This window comes from Populus trichocarpa, chromosome 3, assembly GCF_000002775.5.
Source record: "Populus trichocarpa isolate Nisqually-1 chromosome 3, P.trichocarpa_v4.1, whole genome shotgun sequence".
NCBI classification, from domain to species: domain Eukaryota; kingdom Viridiplantae; phylum Streptophyta; class Magnoliopsida; order Malpighiales; family Salicaceae; genus Populus; species Populus trichocarpa.
In genome coordinates, this window is record NC_037287.2 from 3,128,635 (window position 1) to 3,146,786 (window position 18,152).

General features: G+C 32.8%; 4 protein-coding genes across 12 annotated transcripts in view; 3 read left to right on the top strand and 1 right to left on the bottom strand.

The window, feature by feature from the left end:
* Positions 1-18,152, top strand: part of LOC18096666 (mediator of RNA polymerase II transcription subunit 15a) — a 116,689-nt gene that overhangs the window by 47,304 nt on the left and 51,233 nt on the right. The window lies entirely within an intron of this gene.
* The window catches only part of LOC18096661 (receptor-like protein 56), a 110,235-nt gene that overhangs the window by 30,246 nt on the left and 61,837 nt on the right, over positions 1-18,152 (bottom strand). The window lies entirely within an intron of this gene.
* LOC18096674 (protein TIME FOR COFFEE) overlaps positions 1-18,152 on the top strand; it is a 91,736-nt gene that overhangs the window by 8,003 nt on the left and 65,581 nt on the right. The window lies entirely within an intron of this gene.
* Positions 4,467-16,522, top strand: LOC18096665 (uncharacterized). The gene is made up of 6 exons (XM_024598022.2): positions 4,467-4,784; positions 5,378-5,439; positions 5,683-5,860; positions 6,326-6,491; positions 6,580-6,743; positions 16,089-16,522. Exons 1-5 carry the CDS (start codon positions 4,616-4,618, stop codon positions 6,722-6,724), a joined length of 720 nt encoding a protein of 239 aa, XP_024453790.1. The 5' UTR covers positions 4,467-4,615; the 3' UTR covers positions 6,725-6,743; positions 16,089-16,522.

Consider the following 18,152-nt stretch of genomic DNA (forward strand, 5'->3'; position numbering starts at 1 on the left):
AAAATAAATAGGAAAACAAAAGGAAAAATGAAAAAAAAAAAGATCAAAGGCATAAAGAAAGAAAATAAAGAACTAAAGTGAATTTAAATTTCTTGAGAATCAAGCAATTAAAAAAATAAAAAAAATTACCTATAAATATTAAAAACTTCTGGCAAAGAGAGGAGGCCATAAAAAAATAACCTAAAAATAGGGGAGCCACTAAAAATTACTAACCCAGCCGCCACTCACACAAAAGCACCTGACCCTTCGTCTCCTCCCATTCCAAGCTATCTTCATTACCATCATAAACCTATTTTTCACCAACAAAAATCATCCCTTACTCCATTATTGTCAAAAACATAAAACTCACAAATAAAAATATAGCTCTCTCACAGTCTTCTTCCCTATCACTGTCGACACCATGCCAGGAGCAAACCAAGCTTTTCCATTTCTTCCTCCTGGCCACCAGCAATACCAGTGGCAGCCAACACTCCCACCGAGGTAGTTTCTTTTAGACCCAAATACACCAGCCACAGTAGCTCCACCATAAACCGTTTCCCCTCATTTTTTTCATCGTAAAAGACCAAAAGCCACATGAAAACTTCATCTTCATCTTCCCTAAATTTTCTTCTTTCCTACCGTGACTGCCACTGCCATAGCGGTGGAAAAGAAACAGCAGTGCCACGGTGTCCTTCCACTTCCAGCCTCATTCCGAAGGCTAGACAAAAATGATTTTGCATCCTGAAATTTAAACAAAAAAAACATAAATCCAAGGCTTTAAGTCTTTTCAATTTTTCTAGCACACTAAAATTAATCTACGTACAAGCTTTATCATCCTTTCATAAATTCAATATGTTTTTTTAGTTAATGTCAAGTTGGTTTAAAATATTTTGACTTATATGCCTTTCTAGTGTTATTTGCAGGGCTGTTAAGTGAACAAACCTTTCATTAAAGCATTTGAATTATCCTAGCGTTTTTTTTTTTTTTATGCGACAACGCGTGTAGTCAATATTTTAGTTTGGTGTTGGTAGGGTTTTTTTCTTTTTATCTATCCTTTTTTATTTTCAATCATGCCTTATAAAATTTTAAAGCAACTCTTTGATTTTTTTTATTCATATTTGGTTTTTATTTTTTTATTACTATTTATTTTATTTGAAGTAATTTATAAATTTTATTTTATTTTTATTTTTATCCCCTTTTAAATTTTTCATCTTTCAATTTTGATCTTTATTCTTTTGACTTCTATTTGTTTTATTTTAAATAATTTCTTAAATTTTTTTCTTTTTTTTTACAATTTATCCTTCTTAGGTTTTCTTTCCTAGCAAATTTGATCTTAATTCTTTTAATTGTTGTTTTTTTCACTTTGGTAATTTTTTTTAAATTGATTTTTTCTCTGATTTTATTCTTCAACATTAAATTAGTTAAAAATTAAGTTCTCATTCTTTTGATTTCTATTTGTTTTATTTAAAATAATTTTTTAAATTAATTTTTTTATATATAGTTTCATCCTCATTTTGTTTTCCTATCAAATTTGACCATCATTCTTTTGATTGCTACTTTTTCACTTTGATTGTTTTTTTGAAGTTTTTTTTTTAATTCACGGTCAACATTAAATTGATTGGGAATTGATCTTATTGATTGAATCCATGTTTAGGATTTCACGGTTGCGTGTTTTAAAGATTAACTCAAGGTTCACCTGGGTTTGCTTAATTATTTTTTTTCTAAACTCATGTTTTTTCAGTTTCATCCTTCAATATTTATTCAATTGGATATCGAGCTCTATTATTTTTATTTATTTTCTTTCTATATAATTTTTTGCTAATTTTGAAAATAGCCTGAGTTATCTTAGTCACTTTAGATTTTTTTTTAATTTGAGCTTTAGTGTCTTATCTTAGTCTCATGATATGATTTGTATATTTGACATGCTCATTGAAGTTGACTTGAGTAAATTGTTTTTCCTTTTTTTAATCTTTTTTTTTTAATTTGATTGATTGGGATCCTAGCTTCTTCGTCTTTTTTTGTTTCAGTGACCTTTTTTCTTGAAGGTTCCCATGATTTTTTTTTTTAAATTGTACCGTTAATTATCATTATTATTTTTTATTTAATTAGATTATACTTGTTTTTTTCTCAGTCAGGTCTATGTCCCAAGTTATATTTTTTTTACTTTTTTAAAACGCTTGTATCATCCAGACTTTTTGTAAACCAATAAAAAAAACCTTGCTTACGGAGTAGTGCGGAACCTCAAATTTGTTACTTATACTAAAACTAATATCATTTTTATGATTGGAACACTCAGTCTTGCTTGTGTTAGTTTCTTGGTATTGTTTTCATCCATATGGATTATTAATTATTATGGATAATGAATTATAATTTACTTTAGCATGTTAAATTTCCTTCAATGTTGATTTAATACAATGAAAATGCAAAAAATTATAATACAAAGTATATTGTTACATGATACAAAAGTTAACTCTTAAACCAATAAAAACGAATTAAAAATGATTACGTCAAAAGCACATGCGTTTATATATATATATATATATATATATATATATATATTAGAACATATACTAAAATTGCTCAGCGTTTAACTGTGGACTCCACAGTTAAACGCTGAGCAATTTTTTTTTGTTTTTTTTGTTTTTTTTTGTTTTTTATGCCTTTAAAGTTTATTTTTTCTTTTTTCTTTGTGTTTTTTTCTTTTAATGAATTTTTTTTAATTTAGTTTGTTAATGTTAATTTTTTTTTATTTAGTTATCAGACTTTCATAACACGGATCCCAGGTTTAACGGGTTAACCTGGTTTGACGAGTGAACCCGGAATTTTATTTTTGCTTTTTTTCTTTTTAATTAATTTTTTTCATTTAGTTTAGTTTGATAATGTTAAATATTTTTCTCTTTAATTATTAGACTTTCATGACACGTATCCCCGGCTTGACGAGTTAACCTGGTTTGACGGGTTAACCTAGTTAATTATGGGTTAATCTGTCAATTTTGTTTTCCTATTTAGTTATCAAACTTTCATGACGCAAATTCCAAGTTTGATGGGTTAACCTAGTTTGAAGGGTTAACCCAGTTAATTCAGATTTTTTTTCTTTTTCTTCATTAGTTTTTTTCTTCCTGTTGGTTTTTTTCTTTTTAATTAATCTATTTAATTATCACATTTTTACGACACGACCTTGCAGCCAGACCCACATCTAAGGCTATTGGGTCCGGTGTTGCAGCCAGACTCACTTAAACTTGAGTAATGTAAGTTTAATATTATTATTAATATTGTAAATATTACTCTCGGGTCAATCGTTGCAGCTAGACCCAAGACTCTTGGGTATATCTTTGCATAAAGATCTAACACTCTTAAATCTTAGCCTTTTTGATATTTTTTATGAAAGAAAAAATTTAACCCGTGACGTATGCCTTTGTTTTCTTTTTCTTTTTCCTTTTCTTTTCCTTTTTGAGCTTTTTACTGTGGACTGCACAGTGCAGTCCACAATGAAAAAGCTGATGCATTTATTTATTTTTTTTGGTCTTTTTTCATTGTTTTTATTTATTTATTTATTTTTTATTTTAGTTTGTTGGTATTAACTTTCTTTCTATTTAGTTATCAGACTTTCATGACACTGATCTCAGGTTTGACGGGTTAACCCAGTTGATTCAAATTTTTTTCTTTTTCTTCATTAGTTTTTTTCTTCCTGTAGGTTTTTTTCTCTTTGCTTTTTCCTTTTTAATTAATTTTTTTTTTAATTTAGTTCATTAATATTAAATCTTTTTTCTATTTAGTTATCACACTTTCATGACACGAATCCCAGGTCTGACGGGTTAACCCAGTTGATTCAGATTTTTTTTCTTTTTCCTCATTAGTTTTTTTTTTTCGATTTCATCTTTAAATATTGTATGCAGTCCACAATTAAAAAGCCGATGCCTTTAGTTTTTTTTTTGCTTCTTTTTTTCTTTTTATGCCTTTCACTATAAGACTGCACAGTGCAGTTCACGGTGAAAATGCTGATGCCTTTTTTTTTCTTTTTAATTAATTTTTTTATTTAATTTGTTGATATTAATTTTTTTTTCTATTTAGTTATCAGACTTTCATGACACGAATCTCAGATTTGACGGGTTAACCCAGTTAATTTAGATTTTTTTTTCTTTTTCTTCATTAATTTTTTTCTTCTTATAAGTTTTTTTTCTTTTATTTTTTTCTTTTTAATTAATAATTTTTTTTATTTAATTTCATTCATCAATATTTAATTTTTTTCTATTGAATTATTGGCTGATGCCTTTAGTTTTTTTTTTGTTTTTTTACTGTTTTTATACCTTTAACTGTGGACTGCATATTGCCGTGGATATAACTTCGTAAAAAAATTTAATATTTTTAGATCTTAGTTTTTTTGATATTTTTTATATAAAAAAATTAATCCGCAGCATCATGCGGCCATGTAACTACTATAAACTAAATCATGTGGTTAAATTACTGTTTATCAAGACTGGCGTGGATTAGAACAGTCCTTGATACAGCAGTGCTTTTTCTCTTCTTTTTCCTCTGCTCAACTCCTGCCATGCTCAGGCATCTCAAATTTGACACGGGTGGGTTGGCTGTTGCAGCTGCTTGGCTGGCCTTTCATCACCTGTTTTTCTAAGGATTGATGGGGTGTGGAGAGAGTTTTTGTTTGGCTGTGGCTCAACTTTTGTTGTCAATGCAGAATCAAGCCCTTTTCCCCTGCTTTGTTTCTGCTATGCTCAGCTCGGTCACGACTGAGTTGGCTGTTGCAGCTTTGGGATCCTTGGGCTGCATTTCTGCTGGGTCTATTGCAGGTTGTCTTGGCTTCTCTGCTGGTCTTTTTGTTTGCGTCAAGTCTGGCTTGGCTCAACTTCCTTATAGAAAGAGTTGCTCTTTGGCTGTGGCTCAGCTTTTGATGTCAATGCAGAATCATTGTGTATTAAATGAGTGGGGCAGCAAGGACTTTTCTTGAGGCTGGGTCTTGAATTTCCAATTAGCTCTTCATTTTTTTGTTTTTCTTTTGCTTTCAAGTCTGGGCATCACTCTCAGGCCATTTGTTGCTACGACATCAGTGTAGTCTTCTTTTTTTTTCCTCCATTGCTTCTTCTCTTATCTTTGGGTTTCCCATGCTTTCACAAAATTTTTGTGGGTTGGAAGTAGATAGATTCATTTGCATTTTGTCTTGGTTTTCTTTCATGCCTCTCTCTTGGGTTTTTTTTGCTTTCTTTTCTGTTCATATGGTTTTCTACCATTGGTACTCATTTTTCTAGAGCTCCTCTTCCTTTATTTTGATTAACTTGCTTTTGTTTTTTATTTTTTTTCTGTTGATTTCATTGAGTTTATCTTCCTGATTTTTTAGTTTCTTTTCTTTTAATGTAGGTTTGTGTTGTTATCACTATCTCTGCAGGATCTTTTTTCGGTTGGTTTGCTGGAGCTTTTCATTCCTTAGTGGATGTTCTTCTTTCCCAGGTTCTTCGTCTTTTCATTGCCTTTTGGTTGTCGTCGTATTCATTATGTCATTCTGCCAGTGATTTTGAGTTTTAGAGGTGTGACATTATCATTGTTCATCCATATTGTACTTCATGTGGATTAGAACAGTTCTTCATTCGTTTCTCATTTTAGGTGTCGATGGTCCACTTCTGGGCGTGGCTTACGTGGCTTCTTTGATTTTTTTTTTTTGGTGTCGTTGTTGGTTTGTTTCTGTCTAATTAGCGCGGGTTATTGGCTGCTCTTCTTGCCAACCATGTGCTTGCTTTTGGGTCTGGAAGGATGGCTGAGCTTTGTGTGGATTGGTCAAGCTGCTTTCTCCCTGGATCATTGTCGACTCTGGCGCTCATGAGAGGTGGTTGTAATTTCCAGCTTTTGTGGATTGCTAAGCTTTGGGGGAGAGGTGATCCCTGGGTCTGACTCAGCTTCTTCTCTAAATTGAGCTAATGTGGTGGCTCCTTTCTATGATTGGGACAACAGCATCATTATGTATTTAATGCATAAACCCACATGGCCTCGCCTTGGGTTTCTTCCCAACATTGGCCTCACCTCCTTCTTTCTATTTAGTTTAGGACTGTTGTTATGTTTGGTTCTCCCTTGGTATTTCTTCATTAGGTTATTTGCCTGACTGAATGGAACAAGATGAGTGTATCTTCCTGTTGATTTTTCATTTGGTTTCAGTTTTTTTTGGCAGTTATGGATTTTTTACTTCTATTGTCAATTCATGTTGGGCTTTTTCTATTTTGATTTAGAAAACAAGAAAAATATTAAAATTTGTGTTTGTTCATTTTGTGAATTTTCACCTCGGATTTGTTGTTACTTGGATATAATGGATTCTTCTCTTTCTCTTGGTTGTTGAATTTTGCAGCGGTGTCAGCACTTCAGGTCATTCAGCAGTCTACTAGCTTGGATCTCGGGCGGGAGGATAACTCACCGATAATATGGGAACCTATTGATTTTCTTAGAGAGCTTTCAGACATTAATTTGAAGTTAATTAGTCCTCCTTTGGGTGACTTATTGGATCTTAAAACACTGTAAACTTAACTCTGACTTTTCCTGTTGTTTTCATTTGATTTCACTTTTTTTTTCCTTCATTTCTCATTCCATTGCAATTTGCTTTAGAGATTTGCACAACACATCACTTGCTGGAGAGATACATAACTTGGAAAGCCTTCAACATCTCGAGAAACTGCATGCATGCATCACTTGCTGGCAACAATTTTCAACTGAAAACAAAGTCCTGAGTAGCTTATGTTGTTCCCAGTAATGATATGGAAGAAAAGGAGGTCTAACTTGTTGGGGATTCCGGCACCCCATGCGCGGACCGGGGGTGTTCTGATATTGCTCATCGGAGGGTTAAGCACACTGACACAATATTTTACGTGGTTCGGCAAATTGCCTACATCCACGGGAGAGGTTCATTTTATTAAAGATAGAGAAAGGATACAATAAATACATGGAGGAGGAGGATCACATCCACTCTACTCTACTCTACTCCCAGCTCACACACACAGCTGTTGCAGCTCTCTCTTTCTCTCTATTCTCACGTTCTCACACTCTCTCGTTCTCTCAACTTTGCTCTCAAATAATTGCCTCTTTTATAGGCAAACATGGTGAGCTTTCTCCAGCAATAGCAAGGGGACAATAGGTCCCGAAATCATGCCACTAATTGTGGCATTAGTGATGCTTCCACTAAGCCATAATTAGTGGTGGGGTATTGCCACTAAATGACAATATCCCAACAATCACCCCCTTTGCCATTTGTGTGGGTAATTGTTTTTCTTGCTTCTTCAGCACAAGCTTGCATTCTGCAGTTCTTCCAAGCTTCCATTTTGAGAGCGTCTTCAACACAACATTCCCCTTCGAGTGTATCAATCATGCTCGGTCCGGAATGATTTTTCAAGCCTTACACCAAGGCTTACAACACCCCCTCAAACGAATATTCCCAAGTGCGACAGTCATTGAGTATTTCAATGTGATCACAAGCTCACCACTCTTCCAAGAGTCTACTCATCCAGGAGTTGCGCCTGCCCTCTGTTCCACCCTAGAAACCGCGCCTTACTTCTCCGTGAGTCTCTCGCTCTTAGTCGTAAGAGTCCAGGTAGCTCTCCACCTTTAACCATGGGGGCAGCCCATTAAAGGTTGATCCATATATGTCTTCATACTCTGAGTATTACAATGCCATTACCGAGCTCACCACCTTGACAAGAGTCAACTCGTTCTCGAAACCTGCGCATGCCCTTCTGCTTCTTTATAGCAGCCGCGTCTTAATGCTCCACAAGTCACACACTTATTGTCCAAGGCAAATGTCTTCTAGCTCATTGATCTTTAGCATGGGGGCAATATCCATGAAAGTCAATCCTGCATTTGTCTCCATACTCATCATAGCCACTTCATTGGCTATCCATACACCTGTCCACTTATATCTAGCCATCACATCGGCTTTGGGGTTGTTCTGAACTGGGCTCATATCGTGGCCCACACACCTTCTCCTTAGGTGTCTCCGCTCGTCATCATGCGGCGGTCTGAAATGGGGCTCCTATCGCGGCCCTCACACCTTCTCTAAAGTGTCTTCACCCGTTGTCATGGGGCGGTCTGATATTGGGCTTATATCAAGGCCCTCACACCTTCTCTAAGGTGTCTTCGCCCGTTGTCATGGGGCGGTCGCATCCTCCTTCAGCTGAGATGCTTCAAAGTGGCTCCAAAAGTCTCTACCACCATGTGCACTTATGGGAGAGATTACTGCCACTGACTACATAGAAAGAGAAAGTTGCGGTATACTCCTCGCAATCCTCCACCTCGATTTCTATGTTTGGAGCTTCTGTGCCTTTCTGCTTGACAGCTCCACCTACACCAACTCTCTTTGGTGTCTTCGCCTTTCATCATAGGCGGTCGCCTTTTATCACAGGCGTTTGCACCCCCTCAATTAGGTGCCTCTGCAACAGCTCTCTTTCCATCCTTGGATGCATTGAAAAGGTCTTCGCCTGTTGTCTTCATTAAGAGCATAAGAGACTTCCTGTTGTACAAACTTTAACAGTCTCTGCTCTGAGCTTCATCTGGGAACACTTCTTCTCCTTGCACCTGTTGTCTCATTACAGTACCTCGTTGGATCTTACGGGTACTCATGCACATTCTCCGTGTGCCCTCGTGCAATTTCTGTTCTCCAGATTTTTCCCTATTCCTTGCTTATGTTTGACAGCAGCTCATCCTGTCATAACACCTGTCCAAGTCAAAATAGGGTGCCAATCTTTATCCCCTTGCTGTATTCCTCTTTCATTATCAGGGTCTTCATCAATTCTCCCCTCGAGAAATCACAGTCACCGAATCTAACTTCTTTGGAGAAATCACCACTTCATCAGATCCTTGATCATACGGAATCCAACTGTTCCCTTGTGCCGCCATCCTTCTAGTCTTCAACTGTTTCATTACAAACTGCTATATATACGAAAATAGTAACGTATGGATAATCCTTCCACTAAGCAAGTTCCCAGGAAAGATTGGAGGGGTCACACTGGTCCCGCTTAAAACCTAACCTCCTAGACAGAACTTCTTAGGCCATATCTATCCATCGTACTGTCTTTCCGTATATACAACCATTTGCTAGCTTTGTTGCGGCTTTCCTTTACAAGTGATCTGGAATATACTGGTTTAATACATGATTTCTCAACATTTGGCGAGACTACCAGTTCTTAGATTCGTCAAGATTGGTCTTCATCAATTTTCACTCTACACCTCTAATTGTCCACTTGATCGGGTGTCCAGAGTGTCCCAATTTTGCCTTCCCTCAAGGCAATTAAAATTCTCTCCACTTAGCAGTTCAGCACATGTAATTGGGTAAACATGTGTGACATGTTCTTCTTCATCTCCATCGACCACCATGATGACCTTCAGATGCCTCCTGATCAGGCAATCTCTTTTGTTAATTCACCACCTCCATTTTGGTCTTAAATCTCAACGATCGGACCGTACCATTGCATCCGGAACGATCAAATTAGCTGGAAACAAGTCTCAAATCGTCCAAATCGCACTTCAGACGGCTAAGATTTGATCAAAACAATTCTGGCTTGATCAACGGCTCCGATTCAATCTCAGATCCGGTTGCACGTAGGATCAGCTACACTGGATCCTATCCCTCGGCTCGCGGCTTGGCTCGGCTCCAATTAGGCTCGGCTCAACTCGGCTCAGCGTGGCTCGGCTCGCGTCTGGCGACATGGCATGTGGGTCCCACAGTGCTGACGTGTCTGATGACTGGACGATGACATGGCGTGCTAACTGGGCGCTGTCACGTCTGCTGACTGTGTATACTAACGTCATGATTGCGTCATGATGATGTCATCCTTATCCGGATCTGGCACGTGGGTCGGGTCGTCTGGTATTCGGGTCGGGTCAACTCATCCGGGTGAAGAAGACGCGTGGCACGCGTCTGTGCGCGTGGGCAGTCTCCTCGTCGACGCGTGACAGTGGGTGCGGAGGTTTCCGACGTCCTATTTCGACGTGGTTTTCAACAGTGGCTTCGTCTCTTCCTCCTCTACACAGTGGTATGGTCAAAACACAATTTGGACAACTTTCATTTTTGAGCAAAAATCAAACACCCCTTTAAACCATTAGCTCTGATACCAATTGTTGGGGATTCTGGCACCCCCATGCGCGGACCGGGGGTGTTCTGATATTGCTCATCGAAGGGTTAAGCACACTGACACAATATTTTAAGTGGTTCGGCAAATTGCCTACATCCACGGGAGAGGTTCATTTTATTAAAGATAGAGAAAGGATACAATAAATACATGGAGGAGGAGGATCACATCCACTCTACTCTACTCCCAGCTCACACACACAGCTGTTGCAGCTGCTGCAATGGCAGCAAGGCTGCTGCCATTGCAGCTCTCTCTTTCTCTCTATTCTCACGTTCTCACACTCTCTCGTTCTCTCAACTTTGCTCTCAAATAATTGCCTCTTTTATAGGCAAACATGGTGAGCTTTCTCCAGCAATAGCAAGGGGACAATAGGTCCCGAAATCATGCCACTAATTGTGGCATTAGTGATGCTTCCACTAAGCCATAATTAGTGGTGGGGTATTGCCACTAAATGGCAATATCCCAACATAACTTCCATAATTTTGGTTAATATATGCTGCCTATTAGATGGTAGACCAACCAATCCTGCTGGTGAACCTGTTATTAAGAGTGTTAGGACTAAAGAAGAAGAGAGAGACAATGGGGAGGCTCTTCTTTCTCCTCTACAAATTTTAGCTACTGTTTCCAGTGAAAAAGCCATAGGTAGTATCCAGCTTTCCTATGCAAAAATCTGTTGATTCTTTAGCGTTCATGAGATGTCATGTGATGGTGACAAATTCTGCGAGTCCCAGTGGAGCTATAGGCTTGGTATGTTTATATTTCATATATTCTTGAGAAATTCCTTGCTCTTATAAGCTCTAGATATTACTTTGTTAAACAAGTGAATCATATGTCAACGTTTATCTCTTATTGCATTTTGTTGTTCAATGATCTCTCATGTTTTAGATATGACTGAGGAAAAATTGACTCAGCAACCTTTCCCTGCTTATTGAATCCCAGTTGTTGCCTGAGGGTGCTATAATTCCATGCTCAGAATTTTTTTGAAAGAAACAAAACCATATAAAGAATCAGCAGTACAAGAATCGATCTTACACTGTAAAATATCAGCACTAAATACTATTTTCTCTTTGCCATTAAAAAAGTCGTGTCATGGCAACCTTGACAATAAAAATCATGCTATAAAAAAAAACATGAGTGGTATTAAACTTCAAGCTTGTATGGGATATCTTTATCAATTAGCATTAATAACATTACTCAAAGAGGATAGGTAATTAAATAAAATAAAATTTTAAACAATGTCAAGAAGATCAAATATTTTTATGTGTATTTATTATTAAGCTTTTCTCTTTAATTTTTAGTTAGTATTAACAACTATTTTGTTTTTTACAATTTTAACAAATTTTTATTGTATATTTTGATAAAATATAATTTAATTTTTACTTATTTTATAGAAAAGATCTTATCATTTTTTTATGTTAGGAGACATTTTTTTTAGACCTATTTGTTTTTCATTTTTATTCAATTGTTTTACTATCCTTGTTTTGTTTTTTATTATCATTTTATTAAATAAAACATTCGTTCCAAGATACAATGTTACATAATATTTTTTTTACCTCGTTTTTATTCAATCGTTTCCATGTATAACTATTTTTATTATCGTTTAATTAAATAAATAGTTTATTCTTAAAAACAAAGTTATTAGATACAACTTAGAACATGATTTATATTTCAAGATTAAATTTCTTGCTTAGTATATGATTCATGTTTCAAGATTAAATTTCTTTATTTTTCAAGTTTAGTATGTGGTTTTTTTGCTAGGAATGTTTTTATGGTAAAAAAATTTAAAAAAACCTATATATATATATTTTTTACTTAGAAATAAAATTCTTCTACCCATGGCAAAGCACGGCTCTATATGTGTGTGTGTAGTGTATTTTATTGTACTAGTTTTTTCGGCAACGTGTATTATTAAACTTTTATTTAATATTTTCTATTATTGTTTTTTATGAATTGCTTCAACAATTAATAATTAGAAAATAAGAAATTATGTATATGTGTTTGTGAATTTATTATATGGAATTCGAGAAATAAGCTTTAAAAATTTTGTTTAATCTTCTTATAAAGCATTGTTAAAAATTAAAACAAAACTATTTATATTATATTATCATAATTTTTATCTTTAATTTTTTTCAAAACTAAAAAATAAAAAGAGAGCGACATTTTTTCTTGCCACAAATATAAATAAATATTTTTTATTCAATTAGAAAAATATATCTTGTCATTTAAAAAAAATAAAGTTAGTTTGATAACATGATAAAAATAAGAAATCATTGGATTTTCTTTTAATTACATATAATTATCAATATATAAAACTAAAAACTCTTGAAAAAAACTACAAATAAAAAAATTGGATTTTTTTAATATCTATATTTTAATATTATAAAATTAAAATGTTTCCTCCTACAAAAATAATTATTATATTATAAATTTTTTGAATTACTTTTGTTTTTAAGATTTTTTTATTTAGATAAAATCTACTGTTGAATAAAATTTTATTCAAAAGTTATAGTTTTTATGAATTATTTTATTTTAAAGAGTTCATTTTTACTAAATGTTGGAATAATATTAAAGATAAATATTTTATGTTATCTTTCAATTAAGAAGTCCTTTTATATATTAGTAAAATCTATCAAAAAGTATAAATATTTTCATCTAAAGTAGTCAAGATAATGTACGATAAGAATCAAGGGCTACCTCTAAAAATAAAACAATGACGACTAATTCAATAATTTTCTAAATTTTGAAGTATTTTTATTAATTTTTTAATTTTAATTATATGTGAAGTGAATAAAAATTAAAAATATAGGCATGAAGATAAATTTTATGAATCATTATGTTTAAGGGGGCTTTTTAATATGAGTAACAACTAAAACAATACTATAAATAATCCTTCTTTTTAATTATCAATTTTGGTTATTTATACTTAACAATTTCAAAAATCAAAAAATCTTTAAAAAATCCAAGGAAATAGAAATTGATATAGCATTGGATCTCATATACTAATATTTATATTTATTATTAAAATATCTTCACCTACTACAGTAGCTATTATATTAAGATATTTATGAATTACTTCAAATAAACTTTACATATAATAACAGAAATACATAGTTATATGATGTGACTTTTAACATTATTATATTGGCATTATAGTTTCTATATATCCTTCTATTTTAGAGAGTTTTTTTTTAACATATATTAAACACATATTAAAGATATACATACGAATAAAATCTTTATATTTATTTTTTCCTAAATATCAAATAATTTCATATAAAAAAAGTTAAAGATAACGTAACACAATAGGTTATTCTCCTATAAAAAAAATTCTAATTTAATAATTTGTTTAATTTTATTATTTTTAAATTTTAATTATATGGAGATGAATAAAAAGTAGAAGTACATGAATCATTTCGCTTAAAGGAGTCTTCCTTTAATATTAGTAATAATTATAAAAAGATTTCAAAGATAAGATAAAAATAATAATCAAGGACCTGATTTAATAATTTGATAAAATTTTATTGTTTTAGCTTTTAATTATATAAGCATTTTTAGAGTTTTAATAATGAAAATAAAATGCTCATAAGATAATGTATAAAATTAGGGTGATTTAAAAAGTTTATTTTATATTATTTATATTTTTATATGATGTATTGAAAACCTTTTAAAAAACTATTTAAAAGATAAAAAAAAAATTCATTCAAGGCAGCTAAATCGAGGATAAATAATTTTTTTATTAGTTTGAATGATTACAAGAGGAATATATTTGAATACAACCCTTTGTATCTATACTACCTTACCTTATGAGATAACAAACCATGTTATGTCCCTTCATTAGCTTTTTGTTAGTAAAATGTTGAGCTCTCAACAATATTTTCTTGACGGTAAATAATTTAAAAAACACTTTAAATCTAGTTGTGCATAAAAACAAGCCAAAACAGCTAATAAACTCTTAACCACCCCCACAATTCTCTAATTTGACATGCAAACAACCTTATAATGCAATTAATGCTGTTGCCTTTTATCCATATACGGCATAATTTGCTATCAATATTTTAATAAAGAGATTCTGTGCCATTATTTTATTTTTTTTATTTTTAATATATTTTTAAAAAATTTAAAAAATATCAATTTAATTTATTTGTTAGGACAAATACACGTTTAAATCTTTTGTGCTGCACAAGATAAGAGCAAGGGGCACTTGAAGGTGTAAATATTAACAAAAATTTTATTTTGGTCCTCAAAATTTTTGTTGATTTTTTTTAATTTTAAATTTAATTTTTTTTTAATTTTATTCTTTAATATTAGATTTTTTTAGTATTATATTTTATAATTTATTTCAATTTATTTTTATGACTCTGCCTCTAAAAATTATGATTTTTCAATGACTCACTCTACTCCACTCTAAAGATTGATATATTCGGTGAATTTTTTTTATGTTTTTAGGAAAAGGGCCGCAGACCGGTGCTATACACGTGCGGGGCTCACTTGATTTAAATTGATCAAAACTATGTAAGATAATTCAAAATCGACTCGATCATCTCTTAGAAACTTCGATGTTCATTCATCCAATCGACACAAATGGTCGGAAACACCATTATTCTTTTTTCACAACATGCAATCTATGCATGTCTTGTTCTTCCATTAGCCAAAAATGGTCGGATATATATAAACAAAAACTTAAAAGAAATCAATAATTCAAGTGATTCATTATAGACTGTGAGGTAAAACATTGTGAAGTAACACAATATATTTATCTTTTGCCCTTCTCTACACAACAAGGAGATAGAGAGGGTAGAAAAAGAGGAGAAATGAAAAGAAATTTTGTATAAAGCTGCAGATTAAAACTGTGATATTATAGACTTGTTAAGCTGTATTACTTTCTCAAATATTTTTTTTACCGTGTTACTTTACAAATTTTTTTATTAACTATACTAAAACCCCAAAAAACTCTGCCGTCAACAGGACAAATAAGGGGAAGTGGTAAAGATTATCTCCAAAGTCTCAAGCCCCTCAAGTTGTGGAGCAGAATTAAAATCCACCTTTATGGTTTCCTATTGGACTCTGGAGAGCCGATTTTTATGCGGTGGAAGAAGAACTTGACAAGCCACCAATTGGAATGAAGTGCCATTCTAGAATCCTTGAGCTGTAGTTTGCCCTCCTCTGAGTTGTCCACTCCTCCACTCGTGATAGGTGCGACTGTTGCTGCTGCATGCTTCAGCAAATAAATCCTTTCACACTTCATTGAGCGCATTCCCTATTGGAAAATTTCCGCTGCATTATTTTGTTTTCTTTTTCTTAAAAAAGCTGGGAAAAGTCTATTGGAAATCCAAAGGATGAGAGAAATTGTTGTAGATCAGAGTCCTTATGGGGTCGAAGCAATTAGCATGTGGCCATTTTGTGTTCCAACTTCTGGTGTTGTGTTTGTTCATAACTTTAATGCTTTTTCTATTTTGATTCAGAAAACAAGAAAAATATTAAAATTAGGGTCCGCGTGAATTTTCACCTCGGATTTGTTGTTACCTGGATATAATTGATTCTTCTTTCTCTATTGGTTGTTGAATTTTGCAGCGGTGTCAGCACTTCAGGTCATTCAGCAGTCTACTAGCTTGGATCTCGGGTGGGAGGATAACTCACCGATAATATGGGAACCTATTGATTTTCTTAGAGAGCTTTCAGACATTAATTTGAGGTTAATTAGTCCTACTTTGGGTGACTTATTTGGATCTTAAAACATTGTAAACTTAACTCTGACTTTTCCTGTTGTTTTCATTTGATTTCAGTTTTTCTTTTTTTTACTTCATTTCTCATTCCATTGCAATTTGCTTTAGGGATTTTTGCACAGCACTTCACTTGCTGGAGAGATACAGAACTTGGAAAGCCTTCAACATCTCGAGAAACCGTATGCACGCATCACTTGCTGGCAACAATTTTCAACTGAATACAAAGTCCTGAGTAGCTTATGTTGTTCCTAGTAATGATATGGAAGAAAAGGAGGTCTAACTTCCATAATTTTGGTTAATATGCTGCCCTATTAGATGGTAGACTAACCAATCCTGCTAGTGAACCTGTTATTAAGAGTGTTAGGACTAAAGAAGAAGGGAGAAACAATGGGGAGGCTCTTCTTTCTCCTCTACAAATTTTAGCTACTGTTTCCAGTGAAAAAGCCAGAGGTAGTATCCAGCTTTCCTATGCAAAAATCTGTTGATTCTTTAGCGTTCATGAGAAGCAGTAATGATTGATATCTGCAACCTTTCCCTGCTTATTGAATCCCAGTTCTAAAGAGTTGAACCAACAACCTACATTATAGCAGTTGTTGCCTGAGGGTGCAATCATTCCATGCTCAGAATTTTTTTGAAAGAAACAAAACCAAATAAAGATTCAGCAGTACAAGAATCGATCTTACACTGTAAAATATCAGCATTAAATACTATTTTCTCTTTGCTTTTATAACAATATTCAAAAAGGATAGGTAATTAAATAGAAGAAAAATTTAAATAATGTCAAGATCAAATATTTTTATGTGTACATATTATTAAGCTCTTCTCTTCTAATAAAATATGATTTAATTTTTACTTATTTTATAGTAAAGATCTTATCAATTTTTTTTTATGTTAGGAGACATTTTTTTAGACCTATTTTTTTTCATTTTTTTTTCAATTGTTCTCCTATCCGTGTTTTTTATTATCATTTTATTAAATATATGGTTCCTGTTTCGAGATCAGATATTTACAGCTATATATATATATATCAAAAAAAATTTATTTAGTCTTGGATTAAATATCATTTATTTTTTACTTGATTTTCACATAAAATTATAACATTTTTTTTAATATGTGCAACCTTACATTTATTGTTTTCATCTGTGTTTGTTTTTATTATCATTTGATTAAATAAATAGTTTATTCTTAAAAACAAAGTTATTAGACACAATTTAGTACATGATCCATATTTTGAGATCAAATTTCTTACTTAGTACATGATCCATGTTTCAAGATCAAATTTCTTGATTTATATTTATTTCTTTATTTTTCAAGTTTAATCTATGGTTTTTTTTACTAGGAATTGTTTTATGGTAAAAAAATGTTAAAAAAACCTGTACATTTATTTTTTTACCTAGAAATAAAATTATTCAATCCACGGAAAAACACGGGTCAAATAGTGTGTGTTTATATATATATATATATATAGTGTATTTTATTATACTAGTTTTTTCAGCAACGTGTATTATTAAAATTTTATTTAATATTTTTTTATGAATTGCTTCAATAATTAATAATTTGAAAATAAGAAATTATGTATGTCGCACGTGTGCGGCGTTGTGGCGAAAACATCCACCCTTAAAATCTTATCTTATGTGGCAATATGTGGGGGAAGACAAGGAATTCTTGTCTTTTATTAGTGAAAAAATAGAATGGGAGTCGACACCTAGTATTTTGGTCACTAGGAACCCTAACTGGTCTCAAAGATCGGGTACGGGGACTGGTTGCGTAAAGGGAAGGTATTAGCACCCCAAATACGCCCTACCTAAGGTAAACTGCATTGTTTTATTGTCTGATAAAATCTAAGGTCCTGTCATGTTTTCTAGTTGTTGGTCCGTCTATGGTTTAAGAAAAGTCCTCCTCGGTAAGGAGGTCCTTGTCTTATCGGGTAAAACCTGACCGTTCTAACACTAACAAAAGAATTTAATATCCGGAATACGTCTTACGTATAAGGTCGTAACCCCAGATATTAAAATAAAACAAAATAATTTTTTTTGGAATTTTTGAAATATTGGCCAGTTCTCGTGACTTTAATAAACCGGTTATTAAAGCCAAAATGCATGCTAAAACTTTTTTTTTTTTAAGATGCAATATGATTTTTTTTTAGAGAGACTTGGCCGTATGCATGAAAACAAAATATTTTTTATTATTTTTTTTAATGTCTTGATGAAAACCGGGTATTTTTAATGCCGGATTTGTATCTTTACAGTATAAAAATACAAACCGATATTGATCAAAATGCAGTAAAAACTTTACAAAAAAAAAATCACATATTTTTTTAAAATACTTTTTGAAGAAT